The sequence below is a fragment of the Arachis ipaensis genome, chromosome B2, assembly GCF_059453495.1.
Source record: "Arachis ipaensis isolate K30076 ecotype BB chromosome B2, ASM5945349v1, whole genome shotgun sequence".
Taxonomy (NCBI): domain Eukaryota; kingdom Viridiplantae; phylum Streptophyta; class Magnoliopsida; order Fabales; family Fabaceae; genus Arachis; species Arachis ipaensis.
Genome location: NC_142437.1, coordinates 6,377,458 through 6,403,908, shown reverse-complemented (window position 1 = coordinate 6,403,908; position 26,451 = coordinate 6,377,458). Strand labels below are relative to the sequence as shown.

Here is a 26,451-nt window from a genome sequence, read left to right as displayed (position 1 = left end):
TCCATGGAACAGATGAACTGTATTTACCAAATGACCCCCACCAACTCAATCAATGAATGAATTAACACGAATTGGTTCCCTCATGGACCATATAATGCATAGTTTTTATTTTGGTAATAATCGACTCATCTTTCTAAACAAGATAAACAAAGAGAAAAGAAAAATGAAGATGATGTCAACAAAAAGAATGGAACAATAACACAAACCTGAAGTATTTCACTCAGAGCCTCTTCAGGTGTCATTCTAAGACCCCCTTTTCCTAAACCAAGCCGCTGAGATAGCACTGCTCAGCTTTAAAGCAACAAGTAACTCATGAATACACATCAAAGTAAGGCAAAAGCAAAGCAAGTGAACCATTTCCTCTCAAATTTATAAAGTCATATATACCTTTAAGATCTACCTTGGTATCAGCTAAAGCAGAAACGATATAAAATCTGTTTTTCTTGTCCTGTTTGATAAGTATACTAGTTAGGAGAGTGCAATCAAATTGTAAATAAATTAATTGTTTGCTCATGTAGGTTCACAAAAACCACAAATAAATTAATTCATATTATGCAATAAATATGCATAATAACAAGTTATCCATGTTTGCTTCAACCATTTTTGCCTCTTTAGGCCACTAACAAAATTACCACAACTTCATTCTCTGCAGCATCGAGCACTTCATCATCATCATTGTGAAATGTTTCAACGATTCTTTCCTCAGAAACCCTAGCTCCTGCAGTTTTAGTAGTTGTAGTTGCCATTTCACAAAATCTATCATGTATTCTGAAATTTTGGATCAATAATTAAGAGATCGAAGAAATTAGAGTAAAATATTTTCAAGGGAACAAAGGAAAAGAGGGAGAAGAACCTACCTCGCGAGCTTGTGGGAGGAGAATCTCACAGGACAGTAGCTTGATGGACGAGATTGCCGGCGTAGGAAAATGCCACCGGAGGAGATCATCTTAGTAGGAGATGTCGCTGGAGTAGACCGTCGCAGCAGGAGATTGTAATTGGAGGAGAGATCACCAGGGAAGATCGCTGTTGAGGAAGACATCGCCGAATGAGGTTGTCGTGGGAGGAGGTCATCGCCGGAGGAGATCGGTCAGAGAAGATCGTCGCCGGAGGAGATCGGTCAGAGAAGATCGTCACAGAGAAGATCACTGTGGCAGCGATTCAACCTTTGCGTTTCAACGGAAAATGAGAATTGGATTAGGGTTAGGCTTTTTTATATAGCAGTGATAATGGTATTTTAAAACCTCCAGAATCAACAAAAACCGCCATTGAATGCAACTCAATTGTGGCAACAAGAGAAAACGCCATAGCAACCTGATATTACGGCAGTCTTACAAAACCGCCGTAATATTAATGCCATTTTATGTCTCTTTTTTTGTAGTGTGGAGGCCTCATCCTTGAAAAACAATAAACATTTATTTGTAATGACATACTTCTCGATCATATTTTTTAATATCTTATTGAATAAAAATTATATATGCACAATAACTATGTCAATATGTTTTAATGCGATAAGTTTTTATGACAAACAAGCTACTTAATTACATAGATCAGATCCAATCATGCACTCTATAAGCTTCTCTTATATCTTTGTTTGAGATTTTTTTCCCTACTTTTATTAAATTGTAAAAACATGGAGGGAATAAACTAATATTAATAGTGCTCAATAATTTTAAAAAGATTGTAGTAAGTGTTCTGCCAAATAGATATAGAAATGCCCCATAAATCCAGTGGTATATTTGTTTTCATGTATAAATTCTACGGTTAAATTTTCACCGTCTTTAATCTTCATAGAGCTCGATTTTGGAAAGCAACTAGACACTCCAACAGCATAACCTTCTTCGTTTCCTGCCTCTTTTTCCGTTCCAAATATCGGCTTAATTTCACATAATATTCTTCCATCCTAAATTAAAAATAAAAAGGCATATATATTAATGGTGACAATATTTTGAAAATTAACTTCCTACGATTATGATGAATCAGAAAATAATCTTATTATTTTTAAAAAACAAATTTAGGATACATAGTTAAATAAATGTAATTGTTTACGATTAGTAATTAATTGTAAATACTATGTATGAGAGTGATGGTAAATATTGAACGTTACCTCTCTATATAATGTTGCATTAACAGTTCCTGAATGTACATGAGCACTAATATAGATGAGATTACTACCTTTTTTATTGGAATATTTATTTTCTTAATAAGGTAATGTCCTTTATCAGTATTTTCTGAATTGATAGAATCCTCTATCTACAGTAAATATAAGATTTTTTTTTAGATATTTATTAAGTAAGTAGATAAATGAACCAGTTATTAATACTCAATTGATTTCATAGAAAATATTGCTTGACTAATCAAAATAGATATCATAATATATATCACTATAAGAAATATATGAAGTGTATGTCTTAGTATTCAAATAAAACAAAATATTTGTCACTGGATCAGTAACATCAAGAATATAAAACTTAAGAGTTATTTGGTGTTGATCCCATTCAACCCATGATATTGATATTTGATAGCAACTTTTCTCTTTTGTTTTTTATTGTATTCCTTTTGTAATTTGCATTGAGATTTCTTCTCGCAATAAAAAATTCCTCCTTTGTAATCACTAGATAATGGGTTTCTATCGATGCTTTTTGTGTTTCTCAAATCTTTACTTTTGATGTTGTAAAGATCACATCTGCATTGGGAGCAATCTTTCTTATCTTTTGCATGTTGTGTGGTAATGACCAAAATATTAATAAATTATTTCTCTTCATGGTATTCCTTTGGAACATCCACAGGATGCATACCTACTTCCACTTTAAATGGATCTGGTAGTTTTGTGCTAGTTCTTCGTACGTCAACTCTAAAATCCCAAGAAAATGAATTAACGTAAGTCTGATATGCACCATCATTACTCTTAAAATGCCTATTGTACATAATTTGACTTTTATTATCATGCTGTGTGACATGGTGTTATTTTTAAAATATCTTAAAACAAAATAATGATGCAAGTAAACCTCATATAGTGGCATAAAGTTTCTGTGTTAATCAATTAGTTCAGCTTGTAAATTCTTGATTCCAATGTGGCCTCTTGAAAACTTAACATCATAAAAAGACTTTTTGCTAAACTTCCCTGGTTTCAGCACGATCTTTTTAGTATAAAAAATAAATGTCTTGATATGATTTGAACTCCTAAGTTCTCCTAAGAATGTGATGTCCAATTGTATACTATAATTGTAGATCATAAATATTAGCTTTTAATTACTTTTTTCTTTATTTCAAATTTAAATAAAAGAAATTTTGTTTATGGTATCTTAGCATGTTGTTGTCTTTTTTTTTTGTTAATCAATGAAGTTAAAGTTTAGAAAACAAAGTTATACAGTAACTACTACCGGTAAAGACGGGATTGGAGTTGCATTGTGGCCTCATATTGAACAACAATGAACACGTCAATAAACCCCTTTGCAGTTGTAATAACATACTTCTTGATCATACTTTTTAATATCTTATTGAATAAAAACTACATATGTACAATAACTACGTCAATGTGTTTTATTGTGATACTTTTTTATGACAAACAAGCTACTTAATTACCTAGATAAATCATGCACTCTATAAACTTCTCCTATATCTTTGTTTGAGAATTTTTTTGCTTTTTTTACTAAATTATAAAACATAGAGGGGATAAACTAACATTAGTAGTTCTCAATAATTTTACAAAGATTTTGGTAAGTCTTCTGCCAAATAGACATAGAAATGCCCCATAAGTCCAGTGGTATATTTGTTTTCATGTATAAATTCTGCAGTTAAATTTTCACCATCTTTAATCTTCATAGAATCCGGTTTTGGATAGCAACCAGACGCTCCAACAGCATAACCTTCTTCATTGCCTGCCTCTTTTCCCGTTCCATATATTGGCTTAATTTCACATAATCTTCTTCCATCCTAAATTAAAAATAAAAGGCATATATATCTTAATGGTGACGGTATTTTAAAAATTTAACTTCCTACGATGATGATGATGATGAATCAGAAAATAATCTTATTGTTTTAAAGAAACAAATTTAGGTACATAGTTAAATAAATGTAACTGTTTACGATTAGTAATTAATGGTAAATACTATGCATAAGAATTATGGTAAATATTGAACGTTACCTCTCCATATAATGTTGCATTAACAATTCCTGAATGTACATGAGCAGTAATATAGATGAGACTACCACCTTTTTTCATTGGAATATTTGTTTTCTTAATATGGTAATGTCCTTCATCAGTCTTTTCTGGATTTATAGAATACTCTACCTACAGCAAATTAAATTTTTTTTTAGATATTTACTAAATAAGTAGATAAATGAACAAATTATTAATACTCATTTTATTTCAAAATAGATATTGCTTGACTAATAGAATACATATCATAATATATCGCTATAGGAAATATATGAAGTATAAGTCTTAGCATTTAGTTAAAACAAAATAATTGTCACTTACCGCGCAATGATGAATTGGTTCGGATCCATTATATGTGACTTGATCAGTAACATCAAGAATATAAAACTTAAGAGGCACTTGCTGTTGATCCCATTCAACCCATGATATTGTATATTTAATAGCAACTTTTCTCTTTTGTTTTTCATTGTATCCCTGTTGTAATTTGCATTGAGACTTCTTCTCGCAACAAAAAATTCCTCCTTTATAATCACTAGATAATGGTGTTCCATCAACGCCTGTTGTGTTTCTCAAATCTTCACTTTTGACGTTTAAAAGGTCACATCTGCATTGGGAGCAACCTTTCTTGTCTTCTGCACCACGTGTGTCAATGACCAAAATATTGATTAACCATTTCTCTTCATCATACTCCTTTGGAACATCCTCAGGATGCGTACCTACTTCTACTCTAAATGGATCTGGTAGTTCTGTGCTAGTTCTTCGTGCGTCAACTCCAAGACCCCAAGAAATTGAATTAACGAAAGTTTGACATGCACCATCATTTCTCTTAAAATACTTACCGTAATTAGGTTGATTTTCATTAGCATGTTGTGACATGGTGATATTTTCAAAATATCTTAAAACAAAATAATGGTGCAGGTAAGCCTCATACAGTGGTATCGAGTTTCCGTGTTCATCAACTAGTTCGGCTTGTAAATTCTTGATTCCAATGTGGCCTCTTGGAAACTCAACATCGAAAAAAGTTTTTCTGCTAACCTTTCCTGGTTCTAGTACGAACGTTTTGGTATAAAAAGTAGTTGTCTTGATATGATTTGGACCTTCAAGTTCTCGTGAGAATGTGATGCTCGATTGTATTACTATAATTGAAAATGATAATATCACCACTTCGCAAATAAACTTCATGTTGACCTGGAAATAATTATGCTTATATGATTAGTAGTGAACAATAATGTTTGTAATGAGATTTATATTATATATGTTTAACATATTCATAAAAACTACGTAAACACATATAGCTTTGAGGAACTCAAATTAAACATTCAAGAAATAAAACATGAATTCAAGAAAAAAACGGAAAAAAAATAATATAACATGCCAGCAAGAGAAAAGGGAAACTACCATATTAGAAAAGGGTCTTTGATATTCAAAAAAATAGAAGATAAATATTTATGGATATAAAGTTCTTGCATTGCCTGCTGCTTTTATAGTAGAGTAATGATCTAAGTTGTACATCAAACTGAATACCAACTCTGATGAATTTTTGCTGTTGAATGCTATTTTTGGTGGAATTTTCAACCATTAGAGCATATTCAACTAATCAAAAACTGTGTTGGTTTTACAAAAAAAAAAAATTGTGTCAATCCAATCTTAATTAGGAATTTATCTTATGAAAAAAGAAAAAAGTTTAGTTAACATTTTCGTTATTGTAATCTAGTTTGTTATGTATTCTTTTTTTTTTATTGTTAGCTAGATACTTTTAACTAAAATCACAAAACACAAATAAATATAAGTAATATTTTTAACTACAATGAGGATAATACCTAAATAGGGTTTACAATATTATACAATACCAAACTTTTTATGATAATTTTTGCTTAATTTATTATTATTATTTTTTTGCATGTTTTCTTGAATAGCTAAAATTATATATGTGTGTCCAGAGAATTTGTTTTTGTAGATCATATATTTTAGCTTTTAATTATTTTTCTTTATTTCTATTTTAGGTAAAATAATTTTTGTTTATGTTATCTTAGAATGTTGTCTATTTTTTTATAATCAATAGAGTTAAAGCTTAGAAAACAAAGCTATACAGAAAACTATTCTAGGGAAAGATAACCCCTAGCTACCATCAGCAGAAAATTAAAGAGAAATCACACTAGAAAGTGAATTATAAACAATTAAGTAAGGGATTTGAGTGTATTTTTAATTTAGCTATAACTCATCCGCATAACCATTTCCTTCTTTGAGCACATGAATAAAGTATGTAGTTGTCTCTTTTTTTTAATTGGATTTTAAAAACAATTCCATATATCTTATTCAATATAACCACTTGATGTAAGTGGAAGCTAGCTAAAATAATTTACTGCGGGCTTTATTATTCACTTATATGTGTTTAATCCGAATATTGACGAATAATAATTATATTTATCTAATTTGTTTGGTCATATTTGGTGATTATTTTATCAATAATGAAATATTAAAAAAAGTAAAAAAGACAAAAAATTTCACAAGTTGGTGAATGATTATGCGCCCCTTTAGGAAAAAAAGCTTTGAGTTTACTCAACACACATTTTGTTGTAAATTTTTTATAAATATAGAAAAATTAAATTTTAATAATCAAATTCATTTGCCTTTTAACCCATTAGGCTTTTAATTTGATTTTTCTTAACAACATGGATAAGGATGAAATGAAAAAATATTTATGTTTTTTTTTTGTTTAATTACTCTGTTGGTCCTATAATTTGACCAAATTTACAATTAGGTTCCTATACTTGTTTTCCTTTTAATTAGGTTCCTATACTAAAATTTTTATTTTAATTTAGTCTCTACGATGACAAAAACATTTAGTTCAACAGAACATTCTGTTTTCAAATTGAATATACTATAGTTAAAATATTTGGGTTATTATTCACTCTAATTTTTTTTATATTGACAAAATAACCCTTATCCCCTCTCCTTCCTCTTTCCCTCGGGCAAAAAATCCTTTCTCTTCCTCCCTACTCCATTTGGCATTATGTGGTGCCATTAACGCATCTCAATCCATCATTGTGTGATCCAAGCCCGCTCTTTTCTATCATGACCTTCGCCATTGAAGGAGCTCCAGTATCAATTCAACAAGCCATTATCAATTCATCATTAAGAATCAGTATCAAATTATCATCAAGTAGTAAGCCAATAACAAAGTTAATCATCAATCAAGAGTCCAAAAACAAGCAAGAACAAATACTGAGCACTGACTAGGCATTGGAGGCATTACCTTCGGCGAGGGCAGTGTGCAAAGATTTGAGGGAGAGCGACAGACAACGAGAAGCTAGTGATAAACACTAGCAAGCTGGCAACGAACATGATGGATGGACGACGGGCAAAGAGCTGCTGAGCATGACCTAGCTAGAGACGCTGATGTTGGGCGAACAAGGAAAGGCCTTCGAGCACGATGAACCATGAGGATTGGTGAATGACCATGACGAACCAAGTGGTGCTATAGATGCTAGGGTTTTCAAGGAAGAGTTGAGATGGAAGAGACTGGTTTCTACTTCTGTCATTCTATGTGAGTGAAAGGGGAGAGAGAGAGAGAGTAGTTTGACTGGTTTTTGCATTCCTCAATTCAGAAACCCTTTTTTCTTTTTTTTTAATGAAACACAAAAATGGCGTCATTTGGAGTAAACCGACCAACTTCTGGTTCGGTCCATGGCTGGTCCAGTCTAGTTTTCAGAACCATGCGATTATGTAGAGTTAGAGACATGGGTACTTTAGTAAATTCAACACATGTGAATGTTTTTTTTAATGTCTATTGTGACTAGAGACCAAATTAAAATAAAAAAATTAGCATAGAGACCTAATTAAAAAGAAAAACGTATAAGAACCTAATTAAAAATTTGGTAAAATTATAGGGACTAATAGAGTAATTAAACTTTTTTTTGCTCGGTATTAAATTCTTAATATAGGTGTTTCTGGTCAACATCTTAGTGTAATTATTTTGTGTCAGAATTTTAGTGGGATTTAAATAGAGTTTAGAAGCTATATTACACGAAAAATTTAAATTACCCTTGTAGCCCCTAACTAAATGAGAAACATGGTTTATAGAGCTCCACAAAATTAACAGGTCTCCATTGTGAAGGTGATTCTTATGTTAATAAAAAGAAAAATATATATACTAAATTTGTGTTTAAAACTAAATATCTTTTAAATTAAGTTAATGAAATTGAAATGAACTGAACTAGATATTAAAAAAATATGTTTGGAATCCTTTAAATAAAATAGAAATTAAATTCATTTACAGATCAATATTTATATTTGAAATGAACTTTAATGAGAATTAATTTAATTAACTTGAATTGATTATTTTATTAATTAATTTTGGATACTTTATTTACAACATCAACTTCCACCATTTCAAACAATACTAATAGTTGGATATTCTTACCGATTGCCAGATTGTTATACTGCCGCACTTGAACCACTTATTCACCTCTCGAAATCCTTCTCTTTTATATTAATTTCTAAAAGATAAAAATGACATTTATATTTTTGATGCACCAAATTATTTCAGCTACAATAAAATCCTCTAAATAAATAAAGGATCACATAAAAATTCTCATTTTCCATACATTTCAAAGAACGAATTTTGTTTAAAAATAAAATCAATTTCAATTTTATTATATTCCAAATACTCTCACCCATTTTTTTCTTTGACGTTTCTTCAAAGTTTTGATTGTGCTTTCAAAGTTTGAAAAAAATTAACTTTGACCCAAATGTCTATAGAGAATTATAATTTTACCTTTGTATTAAAGTTATTTACGATCAATAAATGATCAACATTTTGTTTTTAATTTTTTCTAACTTTTTTATGCATACCCCTTCTTCCAACCCATCACCGGTAGCGATGGGATTCCGGTGGCACTACAAAAAATTCTGGTTAAAACGGCGGTTTTTTTTTGTATTTATGGCGGTTTGAACCGTCATTATTACCAAGAACGGCGGTTTTAGAAAACGACGTAATTCTGGGCGCCATTATGATTATTACGGCGGTTTTCAAAAAACCGCCACAATTTCCTGGGTTAAAACGGCGGTTTTTTGATAGGTTAAAACGTCGGGTTTTTGGTTGGTTAAAACAGCGGTTCAAACCGCCATTATTTCTAGGATAAAACAGCGTTTTTTGTTGGTTAAAATGGCGGTTTGAACCGCCATTTTTACCTTGAATGAGTGGCATTTTTCGTTGGTTAAAATGGCATTTGAAACCGCCGTTTTTACCGGGTTAAAACGGCATTTTTAGTTGGTTAATACGGCATTTTGAACCGCTGTTTTTACCCTGATAGTGGCATTTTTATTGGTTAAAACGGCGTTTAAAACCGCCATTTTTACCGAGTTAAAATGGTGTTTCACTTTTAAAATGGCAGTTACAAGCCGCCATTTTTACCGACTAAAAGTGATATTTTATCGTTTAAAAAAGTAGTTTTAACCGTCGTTTTTACCATGTTAAACATAATTTTTTTGTTTAAAAGTTCACAATAACAAGAAATCATAACCCAAAAACAAAATATTACGTAATTCATAAATAAAGTATTACACATAATATATAATTTTTTAGTATTGAAAATAAAAAATAATAACTCCAATACAAATAAAGTATTCAATATAATATTTTTTATTTCTAAATAAAGTATTAAATAGAAATAAAGTATTAAATATCAAGACACTCCTTGTCTTCAAACCATTCCTTCCTCAAGAGTTCCAAACGTGGATCTTCTTTAGGACCCTCTTCATTCTGAAATCATCAAAAACAAATGGGCATTGCCAAGTCAGAACACTTCTACTTTTGATGTATTGCTACTAAATATATGGTAAAATAATTTAAAAAAATTAATTAATATTAACCGAAAAAACTGCTTCTTTAACATTACTTAGCAAGAATTTATGGGCTTAATTACCTTCATCTTGTGACAAAGCCTGTCCAAAAGCCGAAGAGTAAAAGCAAAAGGCAGATAAGAGTAATAGGAAGAAGAAAATGTATAGTGGAGCTTTCTTCATGTTTGCTTGCTGATTTAGTTTGATCGATGACTAAATAAACTAATCTCCAGAGATAATTGAATTGAAAGCAACTAATATTAATAAAATATGAAAATATAGCTTGGCACAGAAAGCGCAGAGAAGAGGAAATTAGTTAAGTTAAAATGTTAAAATCTAAATTACTAGAAACATGTGAACTTACATAAATTCTTCGTTCGTTGGTTCCATCATTGATAGGAATTAGGGAACACTGATGGTATTGAGAAATTGTTGATATTCTTGATTGTGAGAAACCATGGCATGGTTTAGATAAAAATAGATACATAAATAAAGTATCAAAAGTAAAATGTAAGTTATGCAATTGATATATTTCTATGTAAAATCAAGGTTAAACAAATCTATGTAAGTTATGCAATTGATATATTTCTATGTAAAAGTGGTATCCAATTGAGAAATGTTTATAATTTTACAGTTTTACCTTTGGCAGATTCTGCTATTGCACACAGACCGGAGTAATTTTTTACCATGGTCCTATTTAGATTCAGCTTCCACATTTGTTAATAGAATCTATATATATCAATCAACTTGTGAATTTGTAATGTATCATCAAATCTAAAGTAAGAATACTTCCATAATATTATAATATCCATATAAATTTATTAACCCAAATGCACATTTATCACTTTACTTTGCCAGTCACAAACGCTCACTATGTGCAACTCATCAACAAAGCTATCCTCTCTTTCAAAGCTATCTCAATCTATTTCATTTCATTAGATGGTCTATTGAACAAATTGTCAAGTACAAATAATGTTCCACTAAACCCATTAAAGTGTCAGCGAATCAGCACTATCCACTAAGTTGAAGCTTCAGTATGGTAAAAAAAATATGCAAAAAATAGAATACAACGACTTAAAAGTGGGAAAAAAACATACATCGGTTCCTTCTTAGTCTTTTCTATCAAATCTCCATCGATTAAGAAGAGAACGCCAATATAAACCAAATGGACAGTCACCAAGACCAACTTCACCCACAGCGCAGACCTCCGAGCTGAAATTCAGTGACAAAATTCCAAAATGCATAAATAAATAAAAAAATTCGCATAATTTTGGTTAGGAAGACACGTAAATAAACGAAAGTCAGAACAGTTCAGCAATAGCATTCACCATTCAGCACACAAATTCAGATAAAACAAAAACTAAGCTAATTTAAACAAAAAAAAAAGGAATTGCAGCAAACGCACCAGGGTCAATGAGGCATGGAAAGAATCTGAGGCAGCGATCCATGGGTTGATCCTAAGGGGAACGCATAGGGCGGCATATACCAATGATCGGCATATTGTTAATGATGAAAAACAAATAATAGAATAAGTAATATATATAACAGAGAAGGATAAAGTGTGATTATAATCTGAACTGAAATTCTCTCTCGTGTACACAGTAAGGAGGCTGAAGCTGGTTTGCAGACCAAGCTTATTCCTGGAACATACTTCAGCCAAACAGGAAATCATCTATATACAACTAAAAAATGATAAATTAAATTGTAGAGATCAACTTTCTGTATTATCTTCATGAATCTGACCAGATCATATCTTCCTTCAAAATTGTACTGAGTTGAGTAGAAGGCAGAAAACATAATAAACAAAGATCAAATGAGAGAAAGAAACACAGAAGAAAAAATAGAACATGATAATAATTCAGAAGAGAGTGGTGAGGTACAGTAAAAAACTCAGGGCATGGCACTCGACAGTAACTGATTGCAGCTTAACCACGTATACAAAATTAGACACAAGAGAATGATTTTTTTTCAACCTTTTAACATCAAACAATGTGATTTTCTTTAATACCAACATTTTTTTCTCTCGATATATTGTTAACTATGACAAATTTTTGCAGCTAATAAATCCAAAGAGAGTAAGATACATACCTGAACCTGATTTATATAAACTAAGCATGCCATTACTTTGTCCTTTCGCCTACCTTCCGTGGTAAAAATAAATCATTGAATAAGAACAAAAAAAATAAGTACACTAGTAGTTCTTGTCTAACTAAGGCCTTACACAAAATCACAACTTACCATCATTTGGCTCTAAGACCAGTGCATTTTTAAAGCTTTCAACTGCAGCATCTATGTTATGGAGTGCCATATGTGCCTAGTAAGTCCAAAGCCACACAGTTATCATAAAGGAAAGTGGGATAGATTTAATAAATACAGTAAAAAAACCTCCTCAATTCAGATATCAACCTTTCCTTGCCGGAATAATGCTTTGACATTGTTATAAGGTTTCCTGATAATTGAGTTAGTAATGATAAAGCATCTGGAATGCTTCCATTTAACCGATTTCCTGAGAGAGACCTAAAATATCAGAACAAAAGAAAAACTTCTTTAAGTACATTTGTAGTTATGCATATGGAAAAAAGATGACTAATTACTATGTCCATGATAAAAAAAAAAAAAACAAATTCAGATGTGAAAAAGATAACATACAAGCTCGTAATAGTAGGGGGCAAAGTGAATGGAATGGGCCTCCAATGTGGTTGTGGCTAAGATCATTGCACAAGAAACAGAAAGCTTCATTTCTAGTTCAAACAATTACACAATTGGTGCTTAAGAGGTACTAAACTCTCTCGATTAATCAAACAGAACCACGTTTAACGTGTCACTCATCAGTAAACACAATATTGAAATTGAAACAACACTTACATTTCTAAGATGGATGGAAAATTCAAATTACTACCAAGCTCTCCACCCAAATTCAGGCCATCAAGTCTTCTGTCAACCCAAAATACAAGTTTTACTTAGTCTTATTGCACGTAATTAAACTCTATCAATCAAACAACTAATGAAACATTGAAAATAATAACATTATCATTTCCAACCAATTATATAGAGCATGCAAACAATAACACAATATTAACCAAAAATAGTTTAAAAAGAGAACTTCACATACATGGAAGTGATGTTGGAAAATACACAGCCAACACCTTGCCACATTTCAAAACATGGATCTCCTCCAACAGGCTTCCACCCTAGAAGAGGTGGTGAGCCAAGAGCAACATATAGACTACTGATTGCTGCAACTGTGACCATAGCACATATTGAGTTTAGACAAATTCTGCACTTATATGGTACTTGTTACTTAATTAGGTGAGCTTCCCAATTAAATTTATAACCATCATCTTTCAAATTGCAAACAAGTTATCATCAACTCTTTGATGATAATATAGTGCAATGAAGCAAAACAATAACACTTGAAAGCTAAATGAGTTTTGTCGTCTTCCTTTTTTTTTCAAAGGGAAACAACAGATTATTCTGCTATTTCTTATTTCAAAAATAGAAATAAAACTATGGAAAGGGAAAGTATCTACCATCAACTATGTCAGTGTCACCAACTGCACAGAAAGTTCCAGCAAGAATCACCATCAGAGTAACAAAGAGTTGAACATGCAACACCAAATTCGTACATCCCATTTCCTCAAAAGTAAAAGCAAAAAGAGAGCATTTAACGACAATAAGGTTCTAAGTTCTAAGTCTATATATTATTCATTAGAATGAGAGAAAGTTCTTATAACAGATTGGATTGATCCATGGAACAGATGAACTGTATTTACCAAATGACCCCCACCAACTCAATCAATGAATGAATTAACACGAATTGGTTCCCTCATGGACCATATAATGCATAGTTTTTATTTTGGTAATAATCGACTCATCTTTCTAAACAAGATAAACAAAGAGAAAAGAAAAATGAAGATGATGTCAACAAAAAGAATGGAACAATAACACAAACCTGAAGTATTTCACTCAGAGCCTCTTCAGGTGTCATTCTAAGACCCCCTTTTCCTAAACCAAGCCGCTGAGATAGCACTGCTCAGCTTTAAAGCAACAAGTAACTCATGAATACACATCAAAGTAAGGCAAAAGCAAAGCAAGTGAACCATTTCCTCTCAAATTTATAAAGTCATATATACCTTTAAGATCTACCTTGGTATCAGCTAAAGCAGAAACGATATAAAATCTGTTTTTCTTGTCCTGTTTGATAAGTATACTAGTTAGGAGAGTGCAATCAAATTGTAAATAAATTAATTGTTTGCTCATGTAGGTTCACAAAAACCACAAATAAATTAATTCATATTATGCAATAAATATGCATAATAACAAGTTATCCATGTTTGCTTCAACCATTTTTGCCTCTTTAGGCCACTAACAAAATTACCACAACTTCATTCTCTGCAGCATCGAGCACTTCATCATCATCATTGTGAAATGTTTCAACGATTCTTTCCTCAGAAACCCTAGCTCCTGCAGTTTTAGTAGTTGTAGTTGCCATTTCACAAAATCTATCATGTATTCTGAAATTTTGGATCAATAATTAAGAGATCGAAGAAATTAGAGTAAAATATTTTCAAGGGAACAAAGGAAAAGAGGGAGAAGAACCTACCTCGCGAGCTTGTGGGAGGAGAATCTCACAGGACAGTAGCTTGATGGACGAGATTGCCGGCGTAGGAAAATGCCACCGGAGGAGATCATCTTAGTAGGAGATGTCGCTGGAGTAGACCGTCGCAGCAGGAGATTGTAATTGGAGGAGAGATCACCAGGGAAGATCGCTGTTGAGGAAGACATCGCCGAATGAGGTTGTCGTGGGAGGAGGTCATCGCCGGAGGAGATCGGTCAGAGAAGATCGTCGCCGGAGGAGATCGGTCAGAGAAGATCGTCACAGAGAAGATCACTGTGGCAGCGATTCAACCTTTGCGTTTCAACGGAAAATGAGAATTGGATTAGGGTTAGGCTTTTTTATATAGCAATGATAATGGTATTTTAAAACCTCCAGAATCAACAAAAACCGCCATTGAATGCAACTCAATTGTGGCAACAAGAGAAAACGCCATAGCAACCTGATATTACGGCAGTCTTACAAAACCGCCGTAATATTAATGCCATTTTATGTCTCTTTTTTTGTAGTGTGGAGGCCTCATCCTTGAAAAACAATAAACATTTATTTGTAATGACATACTTCTCGATCATATTTTTTAATATCTTATTGAATAAAAATTATATATGCACAATAACTATGTCAATATGTTTTAATGCGATAAGTTTTTATGACAAACAAGCTACTTAATTACATAGATCAGATCCAATCATGCACTCTATAAGCTTCTCTTATATCTTTGTTTGAGATTTTTTTCCCTACTTTTATTAAATTGTAAAAACATGGAGGGAATAAACTAATATTAATAGTGCTCAATAATTTTAAAAAGATTGTAGTAAGTGTTCTGCCAAATAGATATAGAAATGCCCCATAAATCCAGTGGTATATTTGTTTTCATGTATAAATTCTACGGTTAAATTTTCACCGTCTTTAATCTTCATAGAGCTCGATTTTGGAAAGCAACTAGACACTCCAACAGCATAACCTTCTTCGTTTCCTGCCTCTTTTTCCGTTCCAAATATCGGCTTAATTTCACATAATATTCTTCCATCCTAAATTAAAAATAAAAAGGCATATATATTAATGGTGACAATATTTTGAAAATTAACTTCCTACGATTATGATGAATCAGAAAATAATCTTATTATTTTTAAAAAACAAATTTAGGATACATAGTTAAATAAATGTAATTGTTTACGATTAGTAATTAATTGTAAATACTATGTATGAGAGTGATGGTAAATATTGAACGTTACCTCTCTATATAATGTTGCATTAACAGTTCCTGAATGTACATGAGCACTAATATAGATGAGATTACTACCTTTTTTATTGGAATATTTATTTTCTTAATAAGGTAATGTCCTTTATCAGTATTTTCTGAATTGATAGAATCCTCTATCTACAGTAAATATAAGATTTTTTTTTAGATATTTATTAAGTAAGTAGATAAATGAACCAGTTATTAATACTCAATTGATTTCATAGAAAATATTGCTTGACTAATCAAAATAGATATCATAATATATATCACTATAAGAAATATATGAAGTGTATGTCTTAGTATTCAAATAAAACAAAATATTTGTCACTGGATCAGTAACATCAAGAATATAAAACTTAAGAGTTATTTGGTGTTGATCCCATTCAACCCATGATATTGATATTTGATAGCAACTTTTCTCTTTTGTTTTTTATTGTATTCCTTTTGTAATTTGCATTGAGATTTCTTCTCGCAATAAAAAATTCCTCCTTTGTAATCACTAGATAATGGGTTTCTATCGATGCTTTTTGTGTTTCTCAAATCTTTACTTTTGATGTTGTAAAGATCACATCTGCATTGGGAGCAATCTTTCTTATCTTTTGCATGTTGTGTGGTAATGACCAAAATATTAATAAATTATTTCTCTTCATGGTATTCCTTTGGAACATCCACAGGATGCATACCTACTTCCACTTTAAATGGATCTGGTAGTTTTGTGCTAGTTCTCGTACGTCAACTCTAAAATCCCAAGAAAATGAATTAACGTAAGTCTGATATGCACCATCATTACTCTTAAAATGCCTATTGTACATAATTTGACTTTTATTATCATGCTGTGTGACATGGTGTTATTTTTAAAATATCTTAAAACAAAATAATGATGCAAGTAAACCTCATATAGTGGCATAAAGTTTCTGTGTTAATCAATTAGTTCAGCTTGTAAATTCTTGATTCCAATGTGGCCTCTTGAAAACTTAACATCATAAAAAGACTTTTTGCTAAACTTCCCTGGTTTCAGCACGATCTTTTTAGTATAAAAAATAAATGTCTTGATATGATTTGAACTCCTAAGTTCTCCTAAGAATGTGATGTCCAATTGTATACTATAATTGTAGATCATAAATATTAGCTTTTAATTACTTTTTTCTTTATTTCAAATTTAAATAAAAGAAATTTTGTTTATGGTATCTTAGCATGTTGTTGTCTTTTTTTTTTGTTAATCAATGAAGTTAAAGTTTAGAAAACAAAGTTATACAGTAACTACTACCGGTAAAGACGGGATTGGAGTTGCATTGTGGCCTCATATTGAACAACAATGAACACGTCAATAAACCCCTTTGCAGTTGTAATAACATACTTCTTGATCATACTTTTTAATATCTTATTGAATAAAAACTACATATGTACAATAACTACGTCAATGTGTTTTATTGTGATACTTTTTTATGACAAACAAGCTACTTAATTACCTAGATAAATCATGCACTCTATAAACTTCTCCTATATCTTTGTTTGAGAATTTTTTTGCTTTTTTTACTAAATTATAAAACATAGAGGGGATAAACTAACATTAGTAGTTCTCAATAATTTTACAAAGATTTTGGTAAGTCTTCTGCCAAATAGACATAGAAATGCCCCATAAGTCCAGTGGTATATTTGTTTTCATGTATAAATTCTGCAGTTAAATTTTCACCATCTTTAATCTTCATAGAATCCGGTTTTGGATAGCAACCAGACGCTCCAACAGCATAACCTTCTTCATTGCTTGCCTCTTTTCCCGTTCCATATATTGGCTTAATTTCACATAATCTTCTTCCATCCTAAATTAAAAATAAAAGGCATATATATCTTAATGGTGACGGTATTTTAAAAATTTAACTTCCTACGATGATGATGATGATGAATCAGAAAATAATCTTATTGTTTTAAAGAAACAAATTTAGGTACATAGTTAAATAAATGTAACTGTTTACGATTAGTAATTAATGGTAAATACTATGCATAAGAATTATGGTAAATATTGAACGTTACCTCTCCATATAATGTTGCATTAACAATTCCTGAATGTACATGAGCAGTAATATAGATGAGACTACCACCTTTTTTCATTGGAATATTTGTTTTCTTAATATGGTAATGTCCTTCATCAGTCTTTTCTGGATTTATAGAATACTCTACCTACAGCAAATTAAATTTTTTTTTAGATATTTACTAAATAAGTAGATAAATGAACCAATTATTAATACTCATTTTATTTCAAAATAGATATTGCTTGACTAATAGAATACATATCATAATATATCGCTATAGGAAATATATGAAGTATAAGTCTTAGCATTTAGTTAAAACAAAATAATTGTCACTTACCGCGCAATGATGAATTGGTTCGGATCCATTATATGTGACTTGATCAGTAACATCAAGAATATAAAACTTAAGAGGCACTTGCTGTTGATCCCATTCAACCCATGATATTGTATATTTAATAGCAACTTTTCTCTTTTGTTTTTCATTGTATCCCTGTTGTAATTTGCATTGAGACTTCTTCTCGCAACAAAAAATTCCTCCTTTATAATCACTAGATAATGGTGTTCCATCAACGCCTGTTGTGTTTCTCAAATCTTCACTTTTGACGTTTAAAAGGTCACATCTGCATTGGGAGCAACCTTTCTTGTCTTCTGCACCACGTGTGTCAATGACCAAAATATTGATTAACCATTTCTCTTCATCATACTCCTTTGGAACATCCTCAGGATGCGTACCTACTTCTACTCTAAATGGATCTGGTAGTTCTGTGCTAGTTCTTCGTGCGTCAACTCCAAGACCCCAAGAAATTGAATTAACGAAAGTTTGACATGCACCATCATTTCTCTTAAAATACTTACCGTAATTAGGTTGATTTTCATTAGCATGTTGTGACATGGTGATATTTTCAAAATATCTTAAAACAAAATAATGGTGCAGGTAAGCCTCATACAGTGGTATCGAGTTTCCGTGTTCATCAACTAGTTCGGCTTGTAAATTCTTGATTCCAATGTGGCCTCTTGGAAACTCAACATCGAAAAAAGTTTTTCTGCTAACCTTTCCTGGTTCTAGTACGAACGTTTTGGTATAAAAAGTAGTTGTCTTGATATGATTTGGACCTTCAAGTTCTCGTGAGAATGTGATGCTCGATTGTATTACTATAATTGAAAATGATAATATCACCACTTCGCAAATAAACTTCATGTTGACCTGGAAATAATTATGCTTATATGATTAGTAGTGAACAATAATGTTTGTAATGCGATTTATATTATATATGTTTAACATATTCATAAAAACTACGTAAACACATATCGTTTTGAGGAACTCAAATTAAACATTCAAGAAATAAAACATGAATTCAAGAAAAAACGGAAAAAAAAATAATATAACATGACAGCAAGAGAAAAGGGAAACTACCATATTAGAAAAGGGTCTTTGATATTCAAAAAAATAGAAGATAAATATTTATGGATATGAGTTCTTGCATTGCCTGCTGCTTTTATAGTAGAGCAATGATCTAGTTTGTACATCAAATTGAATACCAACTCTTAATGAATTTTTACTGTTAAATGCTATTTTTGGTGGAATTTTCAACCATGAGAGCATATTCAACTAATCAAAAACTGTGTTGGTTTTACAAAATTTTTTTTTGTATCAATCCAATCCTAATTAAGAATTTATCTTATGGAAAAAAAAGTTTAGGTAACATTTTTTGTTATTGTAATCTAATTTGTTACGTATTGTTGTTTTTTCATTGTTAGATTTTTTCTTTTGCTAAAATCCACATTGATATAAGTTATATTTTAAACTACACTGAGGTTACAGCACCTAAATTTTAGCTTTAGATTTTACACAATGACAAACTTTGTTGTGTTTTCTTGCTTAACTTATTAAATTTGTTTTGGATGTTCTTTAAAAATCTGAAACTTTCGATATATGTATGTATAAGAAGAGGCAGAAAAACATCAATCAAACGTAACACTTGTTAGAAAACGACATTAGAGATTATTAATGAGATCATTTCACATGATTAATAACTGTTAAAAATTAGATATTATTTGTCTTAAAATCTTAAGTTGATAAGAAGAGACATATAAATATTTATATTTTTAATTTTTTAATTTATGCAATAACCTCTTTTTATTTTGTGTAAATTTTTTTATAGATTTTCTTTCTCTTTTTATTGACGTTATATTAAAATGGGTTTTTTTGGGGTCAATAAACTTTGAACTTTAGATCTTTAGGTCATAGAATCAAAATTTTGATATTATATCAAAAAACTATTTCTTTTAAAAATTTAAACTAATAAAAAAAGACACATAAATAATTATATCCAAAACAATTCAAACCAAGAATGGATGATTCTATGGCTGTGGCTGGCCTACCAAGTTTAAGGCTTAATCCATAGATTTTATTGCTTACCCAACCCATATATCTTGGATATTATTGTTCTAATCGGTTTAATAATAATATGTTCTAATTGGATATTTTGGCCGGAGATGACATTCTTGAGATCAACAAAATCAAAAGTGTTTTGGATGATCGGTTCAAAATCAAGGGTATTGGAGACTTGAAATTCTTCTTTGGATTAGAAGTAGCACGTTCAGATAAAGAGATCACGTTGTACCAGAGGAAGTATATTGTGGATATGCTTACTGACTATGGCTTTGTCGATTGCAAACTAATCTCTATACCTATGGATTATAGTGTGAAGTTGAGCAAGGATAGTGGATCTCCGCCCGATTCAACTGAATATCGAAAGATAGTTGGCAAATTGTTATATTTTACCAACACACGACCAGACATTAGCTATGTCATTAGTCGTCTCAGCCAGTACCTTTTAGACAAACCGACAAGCTTGCATCTACACGCTGCTCATCTTGCGATACCTGAAATCTACACCTGCTCATGGATTGTTCTTTCCCACTTCTACTGATTTATGCATCACATGCTTCTCTGATTTTGACTGGGCAGTTTTCCAGACACACGACGTTCAACTTCTACCTATTGTTTTTACCTTGAACCAACTTTGATCTTTTGGAAAAGCAAGAAGCAGAATACTGCTTCATGTAGCTTCTCTGAGGTTGAATATAGAGCCTTAGCTACAGCCACCAATTCAAAGAGGCTATCTGGCTGGGATACTTGATGAAGGGCCTTGGTGGAGTGCCTCTAACTAAGGCTTAGTTTGGTAAAGCTTTTACTTTTCAAAAGTAGCTTATAAAAGCTAACTTTTAAAAGATGGCTTCTTAAAAGTTGTAGCATTTATGTTTGGTAAATGAAATTAAAAATTATTTTTAATAATCACAAGCAATAACAATTGCATTTGGTAAAATAGCTTTTAAAATTTAAAAATACTATAATAGACATAAATACAAGTATTAAATTTGAAAATTAGTTAACATATGAGGTTATATTAGACTTTTAAATTTTGAAAAGCACAAGCCAACTTTGAAAAGTTTTATCTTAGGTGCTTTCAAAAGTACCCCGATCTTTTAAAAGCTGCAAGCACAAGCACATGATCTTTTTTATTTACCAAACACAAAATGAGGAGCTTGAGCTTTTAAAAAGCACAAGCACCTCTTCGAAAAGCTTTACCAAACCAAGCCTAAACCCATAAGCATCTTTTGTGATAGCCAATCAACCATTCACATTGCATCCAACCCAGTTTTTCACGAGAGAACCAAGCATATTGAGGTGGATTGCCATGTGGTACGTGACAAGTTCATGGAAGGATTTATTCATTTGCTGCCTTTCTCGACTAAAGAACAAGTGCCTGACTTGTTGACAAAGCCATTGTCCGATCCCCTGCTGTTTTCTCAACACTTCACTGCAAGTTGGGACTACTGTTGGACATCTACACTCCTAACTTGAGAGAGAATGTTACTTGATAGAGAACCTTATGCAAACTCACATACATATAATATAGCAACACAATAAAATATAACTTAAGTAGATTAGTTACTGAGTTTGTTATTATTATTGCCATTTAGAAGTAGTTTGTTAGAATTGAATTAGCACTATATAAGCTTGTTGTCATAGTGATAGTTAGTTGAGTTCTTTCACTGTAGATTGAGTTTATGTCAATTCCGTTTCTTCTCTCAATTCTCTCTGTTCGTGTGTGTTCTCTCTCTTTGTTTCGCTCACCCTTTTCACAATAAGGACTCATTAGAATTAGAACTATTTCATACTTGGGTACTTTCTTGTCTTCTCTTTACATAATTGAGTACTAAAACCAACTTGTCATGATATTATCTTTTTCAAAGTTTAAACTAATAAAAAAATAATATAAATAGTTATATCTTTAACATTCATTTTCAAACAAATTTTTTTTTTGAATTTGCTTGATTTTTTGCATATACTTTCTTTTTTTCTTTTATTTATCTTATGCTAATTTTTTTTCTTTTGAGATTTACTAAGGATTGAACTTTAGATTTTTCGGATAAAGAGCTCTAATCAGATACTATTTCTCTTAAAAATTTAAACTAATAATAAAAAGTAACATAAATAATTATATCTCTAATAAAAAAATAATAATTCTATTACGCTACTACTATTTGAGGATTGTTTTAAGATATATACTAAATATGAAGATGTTAACATAGGAAAATTTATCTCCGTATTTATTTTGAATGATCAAAAAATTAAATATAAATAAAGTCATAACTTTATGTAGAAGGAAAAAATGGTGAATGTAAAAATAATAGTTTCATAAAAAAAAAAGCGAGAATTTCTATAGAAATGTATTTTTCTTTTAAGATTCTCATGCTCTATGAATTCTTAATGTATACTTTAAGTCTCACGCGTGGTGTCGACCTCTTCAAAACCTTTTTCATGTTATCTCCGAACAATGTATATATCTTTGCGATAGTGGGCACATGCATATAATGCATTGTTATATTGCCTTTCCTTTGTGTGTGCGTATAATTAATTAATTTTATTATGTGAAATTTTGGTTTATGTATATTTTTATTTATATTAATTTATGTGTTTTGTTTATGGTAAAAATTTAGTTACAGTCGACTTCACGTGAAGTTGATAGTTGAGAGTCATTTATCAACTTCACGTGAAGTTAATTACACCTGAGTTTTCACCTTTTGTTTATAGATGGATTAACTCTATATATATGATTTGTAATCAATGACATTATTTAATGTATATCACGTGTGTTTGAATGCCATTAAATAATAAAAAAATTATTTTTAATAATTTGTTAATATTAGTATATTTGACAATTTTTTTAAATAAAAATAAAGGTAATGAAAAATTAAAAAACATATATTTTTTAAAAAGCTATAAGTTTCGGCTTGTACTTTTTTTTAAGAAAGTTTTAGATAAAGATATTTTAATATAATAGATAAATAAATTATTTTTATATTATGTATTCAAATGTAGTTAATAAATTAAAAATATTTTTACATAAAATATTCAAAAGTTGAATTATTTTTACATTTTAAAAAATTCTTAAAAAATCATTTAAATTCTTTTTAAAGAAACTTATCCAACGTTCATATATAATCAACTCTATTTAGTGGTGAAATTTGATTGGTGTCTATACTTTTAGAACTAATTAGTTAAATATCATATATGATGACCAAATTGTATAAAACTATTTGCATGAGATAATCAACCATTGAGGTGTATATAAAAATCAGAATAAAATATATTTTTATAAAATTTGTTAAAAATTTGTGAAATATTTATAAATTATAATTTTATTTTAAAATTTTTAATTTATTTTAATTATATTTTTAATAATTAAATTTTTTAAAAATTTAAGATGAATTCAAATCAGAATTGACGACATCTTGGAGAGGAGAGAGGGCACTTTTATATAAACATTATGGATTGAATGAGTAGATAAGAGGATAGGAGAGGGAGAGAGGACACTGGTCATTGGAGAAAAGGGACCAAGAAAAAGCCAGGATAAGAGAGGCAAACATAGCAAACGGTCAATTTCATAGAGAAATGCGTGCATTTTTTAGTATGTTATATAAACTATAAAGTATATTACATATTGACAAACAATTTTAGAAAGAATGGACAAAAGTATACATAAATTTTTATACGATAAATAGATATATATTTTATTTTTTTAATGAATTATATATATATATATATATTATTAATATTAAGTTTGTTAATTATTTCTATTGTTTTGTTGTGTGAAGAATGTTTTAGCAGTAATTATTATTATTAGGTGGTACCTTATTTATCATAATGGCACTATATATTATGTGTGATGTGGTCCTTTTAATAACACAGTAGAAAATAATTGTCAAATTATTAAATTTATTAAATTAGAATAAAAAATTTTATCGTTTTTTATTATCTTCCCTTCCCTCTCAAAAAATCTTTCTTTCTCTTCATTCTTTTCTTTTGTGGTTTTCGTTCTATGAAATTAAAACGAACTCCACTCTCTAAACTTTTTTTGCGTTTATCATGATAGGGATTTGTAAATCCTAAAGTACTAAAATATTACAATCTCAATGAAGGAAGAACATACCTTATGCTTGTGCGAGTGGTTGTGGTGGTTTCTTTTTTGCGCCGAAAAATAGAAAGAAGAAGTTCGACTACAACAATGACAAGTGTCTACATGACTATATGGACTACTTGACACAGTGATGCTTGAGTCTGTGACAGAGTGAAACTCAAGGAGATTATTTTTTCATTGTCCGTTATGTGGGGTATGTGTTTTTTTTGTTATGTTTATAATGATAAATGCTATGCATCTTATGTGAAAAGATTGAAATTGTCTTCGAATTTATAAATGCATAAGGTTGAATTAAGGTGTGAATATTTTGTTTGGGCTGATAAAGCTATTATATTGATGTCGAAAAAGATTAGAAAATCCTGGAACAGAGGAAAAAAAGCAAATTAAAGGTGAGAGAAGAGATGAAAAAGATATTGTAGATAATTGATGGGATTAATCAAGAATTGAAGAGTATTAAAAGTTGGGTTTAGTGTGTATAAGATTGAGAGGAAAGAAAAGAGAATGAACAGATGTGGTAACTTGTAATTTTTTATTTTATTTTAATAATTATTATTTGCTATGCCATCAAAGGAGTCACGTCACAAAATGGACAGTGCCACCATAACAAATAAGGTATCACCTGGCAACGATTATTGCCAGAAAAATTATTCAGGCAACAAAAAGATAGAAATGATCAGCAGATTTGATATTGATGTATATACATGATTTATTAAAAAAATAAAATATACATTTATTCATTATGTAAAAATTATGTATACTTTTATCCATTCTTCCACAATTTTATATTTACATATTATTATATTTTACATATCTCAAAAACTAGCGCTAAAACACTCTTAAAACTCCTGCAAAGGATGTTGTTTAACAAGAAGAAGAATAAGTGATCACAAATGTTTAGGTCTACAAAGTTTTTACTCTTATTTGTTAAACGACCTCCTTTTAGAAGTATTTTAGCACAAAAAACCATATAACACCGTTCCGTAGTATACAGTGTGACACTCATTTGTCATGTCAGTGCCATATTATTTTCGACAAAAAGCTAACTGACTAAAAATAAAATAAAAAACTAATTAAATGCATTTTTTCTAAATATTGTAAGGTCCCACATCGGTTGGGGAGGGGAACGAAGCATGCCTTATAAGGGTCTGGATACCTCTCCCTAGCATGACGCGTTTTGACGAGTGAGTGTGGGGAGCTTTGGCTATCATCCCTATCATCAAAGGCAAAACCGTGAGACCTTGTGTGCCAAAGCGGACAATATCATGCTAGCGGGTGGTCTGGGCTGTTACAGATGGTATCAGAGCTGGAGCCCGGATCGATGTGCCAGCGAGGGTGCTGGGCTCCCTTAAGGGGGTGGATTGTAAGGTCCCACATCGGTTGGAGAGGTGGATACCTCTCCCTAGCATGACGCGTTTTGACGAGTGAGTGTGAGGGGCTTTGGCTATCATCAAAGGCAAAACTGTGAGGCCTTGTGTGTCAAAGCAGACAATATCGTGCTAGCGGGTGATCTGAACTTTTACAAATATCAAAGACCTAAGCAGTATAATTAATAAATTAGGTATTAAATCAGTATATTTTATAAATTTTTAGAATTATTTTAAAATTTAACTCCAATAACGCATGTTAATAAGAGGCAACAATTTCTTTAGTTAAACATTTTTTCCTTCTGACAAGATAAGAGGACCTAGGAAACTATTTTCTTTTTCTCAAAATAAAAAATAAAAGAAAAAAATAACACTACAACAAATAAGGATTTTCGCAACAGTTAAAAACCGTTGCCATAGATAAAAAAACCGTTCCTAAAACCTTTGGCAACGGTTTGGCAACGGTTTTTGATCTGTGGTATATGCGGCCGTTGCCAATACTCATAGGCAACGGTTTTTTACCTAAGGCAACGACAACCAAAAAAACCGTTGCCATAGTGACTGGCATAGGCAACGGTTTTGACAACCATTTTTAAACAACGGTTTAGCACCGTTACTAGATAGACAACGGTTTAGAACCGTTCTCTTCCATGACAAAAAGGTTTAAAATCATAACTAGATAGGCAACGGTTTTAAGCTGTTGTAATT

The 26,451-nt window shown here is 30.9% G+C and overlaps 6 protein-coding genes and 2 pseudogenes across 6 annotated transcripts in view; 1 reads left to right on the top strand and 7 right to left on the bottom strand.

Moving 5' to 3' along the window:
• LOC107624276 (subtilisin-like protease SBT3) overlaps positions 1 to 26,451 on the top strand; it is a 65,022-nt gene that overhangs the window by 23,647 nt on the left and 14,924 nt on the right. The gene's annotated exons all lie outside the window — the stretch shown is intronic.
• On the bottom strand, positions 107 to 946 carry LOC148572918 (uncharacterized). Its single transcript, XM_088504436.1, has 4 exons — positions 858 to 946; positions 633 to 768; positions 388 to 448; positions 107 to 283 (listed from the first exon to the last, which is right to left on the bottom strand). The coding sequence occupies exons 1-4, from the start codon at positions 944 to 946 to the stop codon at positions 126 to 128; spliced, it is 444 nt and encodes a 147-aa protein (XP_088360562.1). The 3' UTR covers positions 107 to 125.
• Positions 1,670 to 3,233, bottom strand: LOC148572917 (uncharacterized; annotated as a pseudogene).
• Positions 3,703 to 5,341, bottom strand: LOC148572916 (uncharacterized). Its single transcript, XM_088505439.1, has 3 exons — positions 4,481 to 5,341; positions 4,145 to 4,291; positions 3,703 to 3,933 (listed from the first exon to the last, which is right to left on the bottom strand). The coding sequence occupies exons 1-3, from the start codon at positions 5,339 to 5,341 to the stop codon at positions 3,703 to 3,705; spliced, it is 1,239 nt and encodes a 412-aa protein (XP_088361565.1).
• Positions 12,865 to 13,588, bottom strand: LOC148572915 (protein STRUBBELIG-like). The gene is made up of 3 exons (XM_088504478.1): positions 13,534 to 13,588; positions 13,116 to 13,245; positions 12,865 to 12,937 (listed from the first exon to the last, which is right to left on the bottom strand). Exons 1-3 carry the CDS (start codon positions 13,586 to 13,588, stop codon positions 12,865 to 12,867), a joined length of 258 nt encoding a protein of 85 aa, XP_088360604.1.
• LOC148572914 (uncharacterized) lies at positions 13,856 to 14,695 on the bottom strand. The gene is made up of 4 exons (XM_088504435.1): positions 14,607 to 14,695; positions 14,382 to 14,517; positions 14,137 to 14,197; positions 13,856 to 14,032 (listed from the first exon to the last, which is right to left on the bottom strand). The coding sequence occupies exons 1-4, from the start codon at positions 14,693 to 14,695 to the stop codon at positions 13,875 to 13,877; spliced, it is 444 nt and encodes a 147-aa protein (XP_088360561.1). The 3' UTR covers positions 13,856 to 13,874.
• On the bottom strand, positions 15,419 to 16,981 carry LOC148572913 (uncharacterized; annotated as a pseudogene).
• LOC148572912 (uncharacterized) lies at positions 17,451 to 19,089 on the bottom strand. The gene is made up of 3 exons (XM_088505428.1): positions 18,229 to 19,089; positions 17,893 to 18,039; positions 17,451 to 17,681 (listed from the first exon to the last, which is right to left on the bottom strand). The coding sequence occupies exons 1-3, from the start codon at positions 19,087 to 19,089 to the stop codon at positions 17,451 to 17,453; spliced, it is 1,239 nt and encodes a 412-aa protein (XP_088361554.1).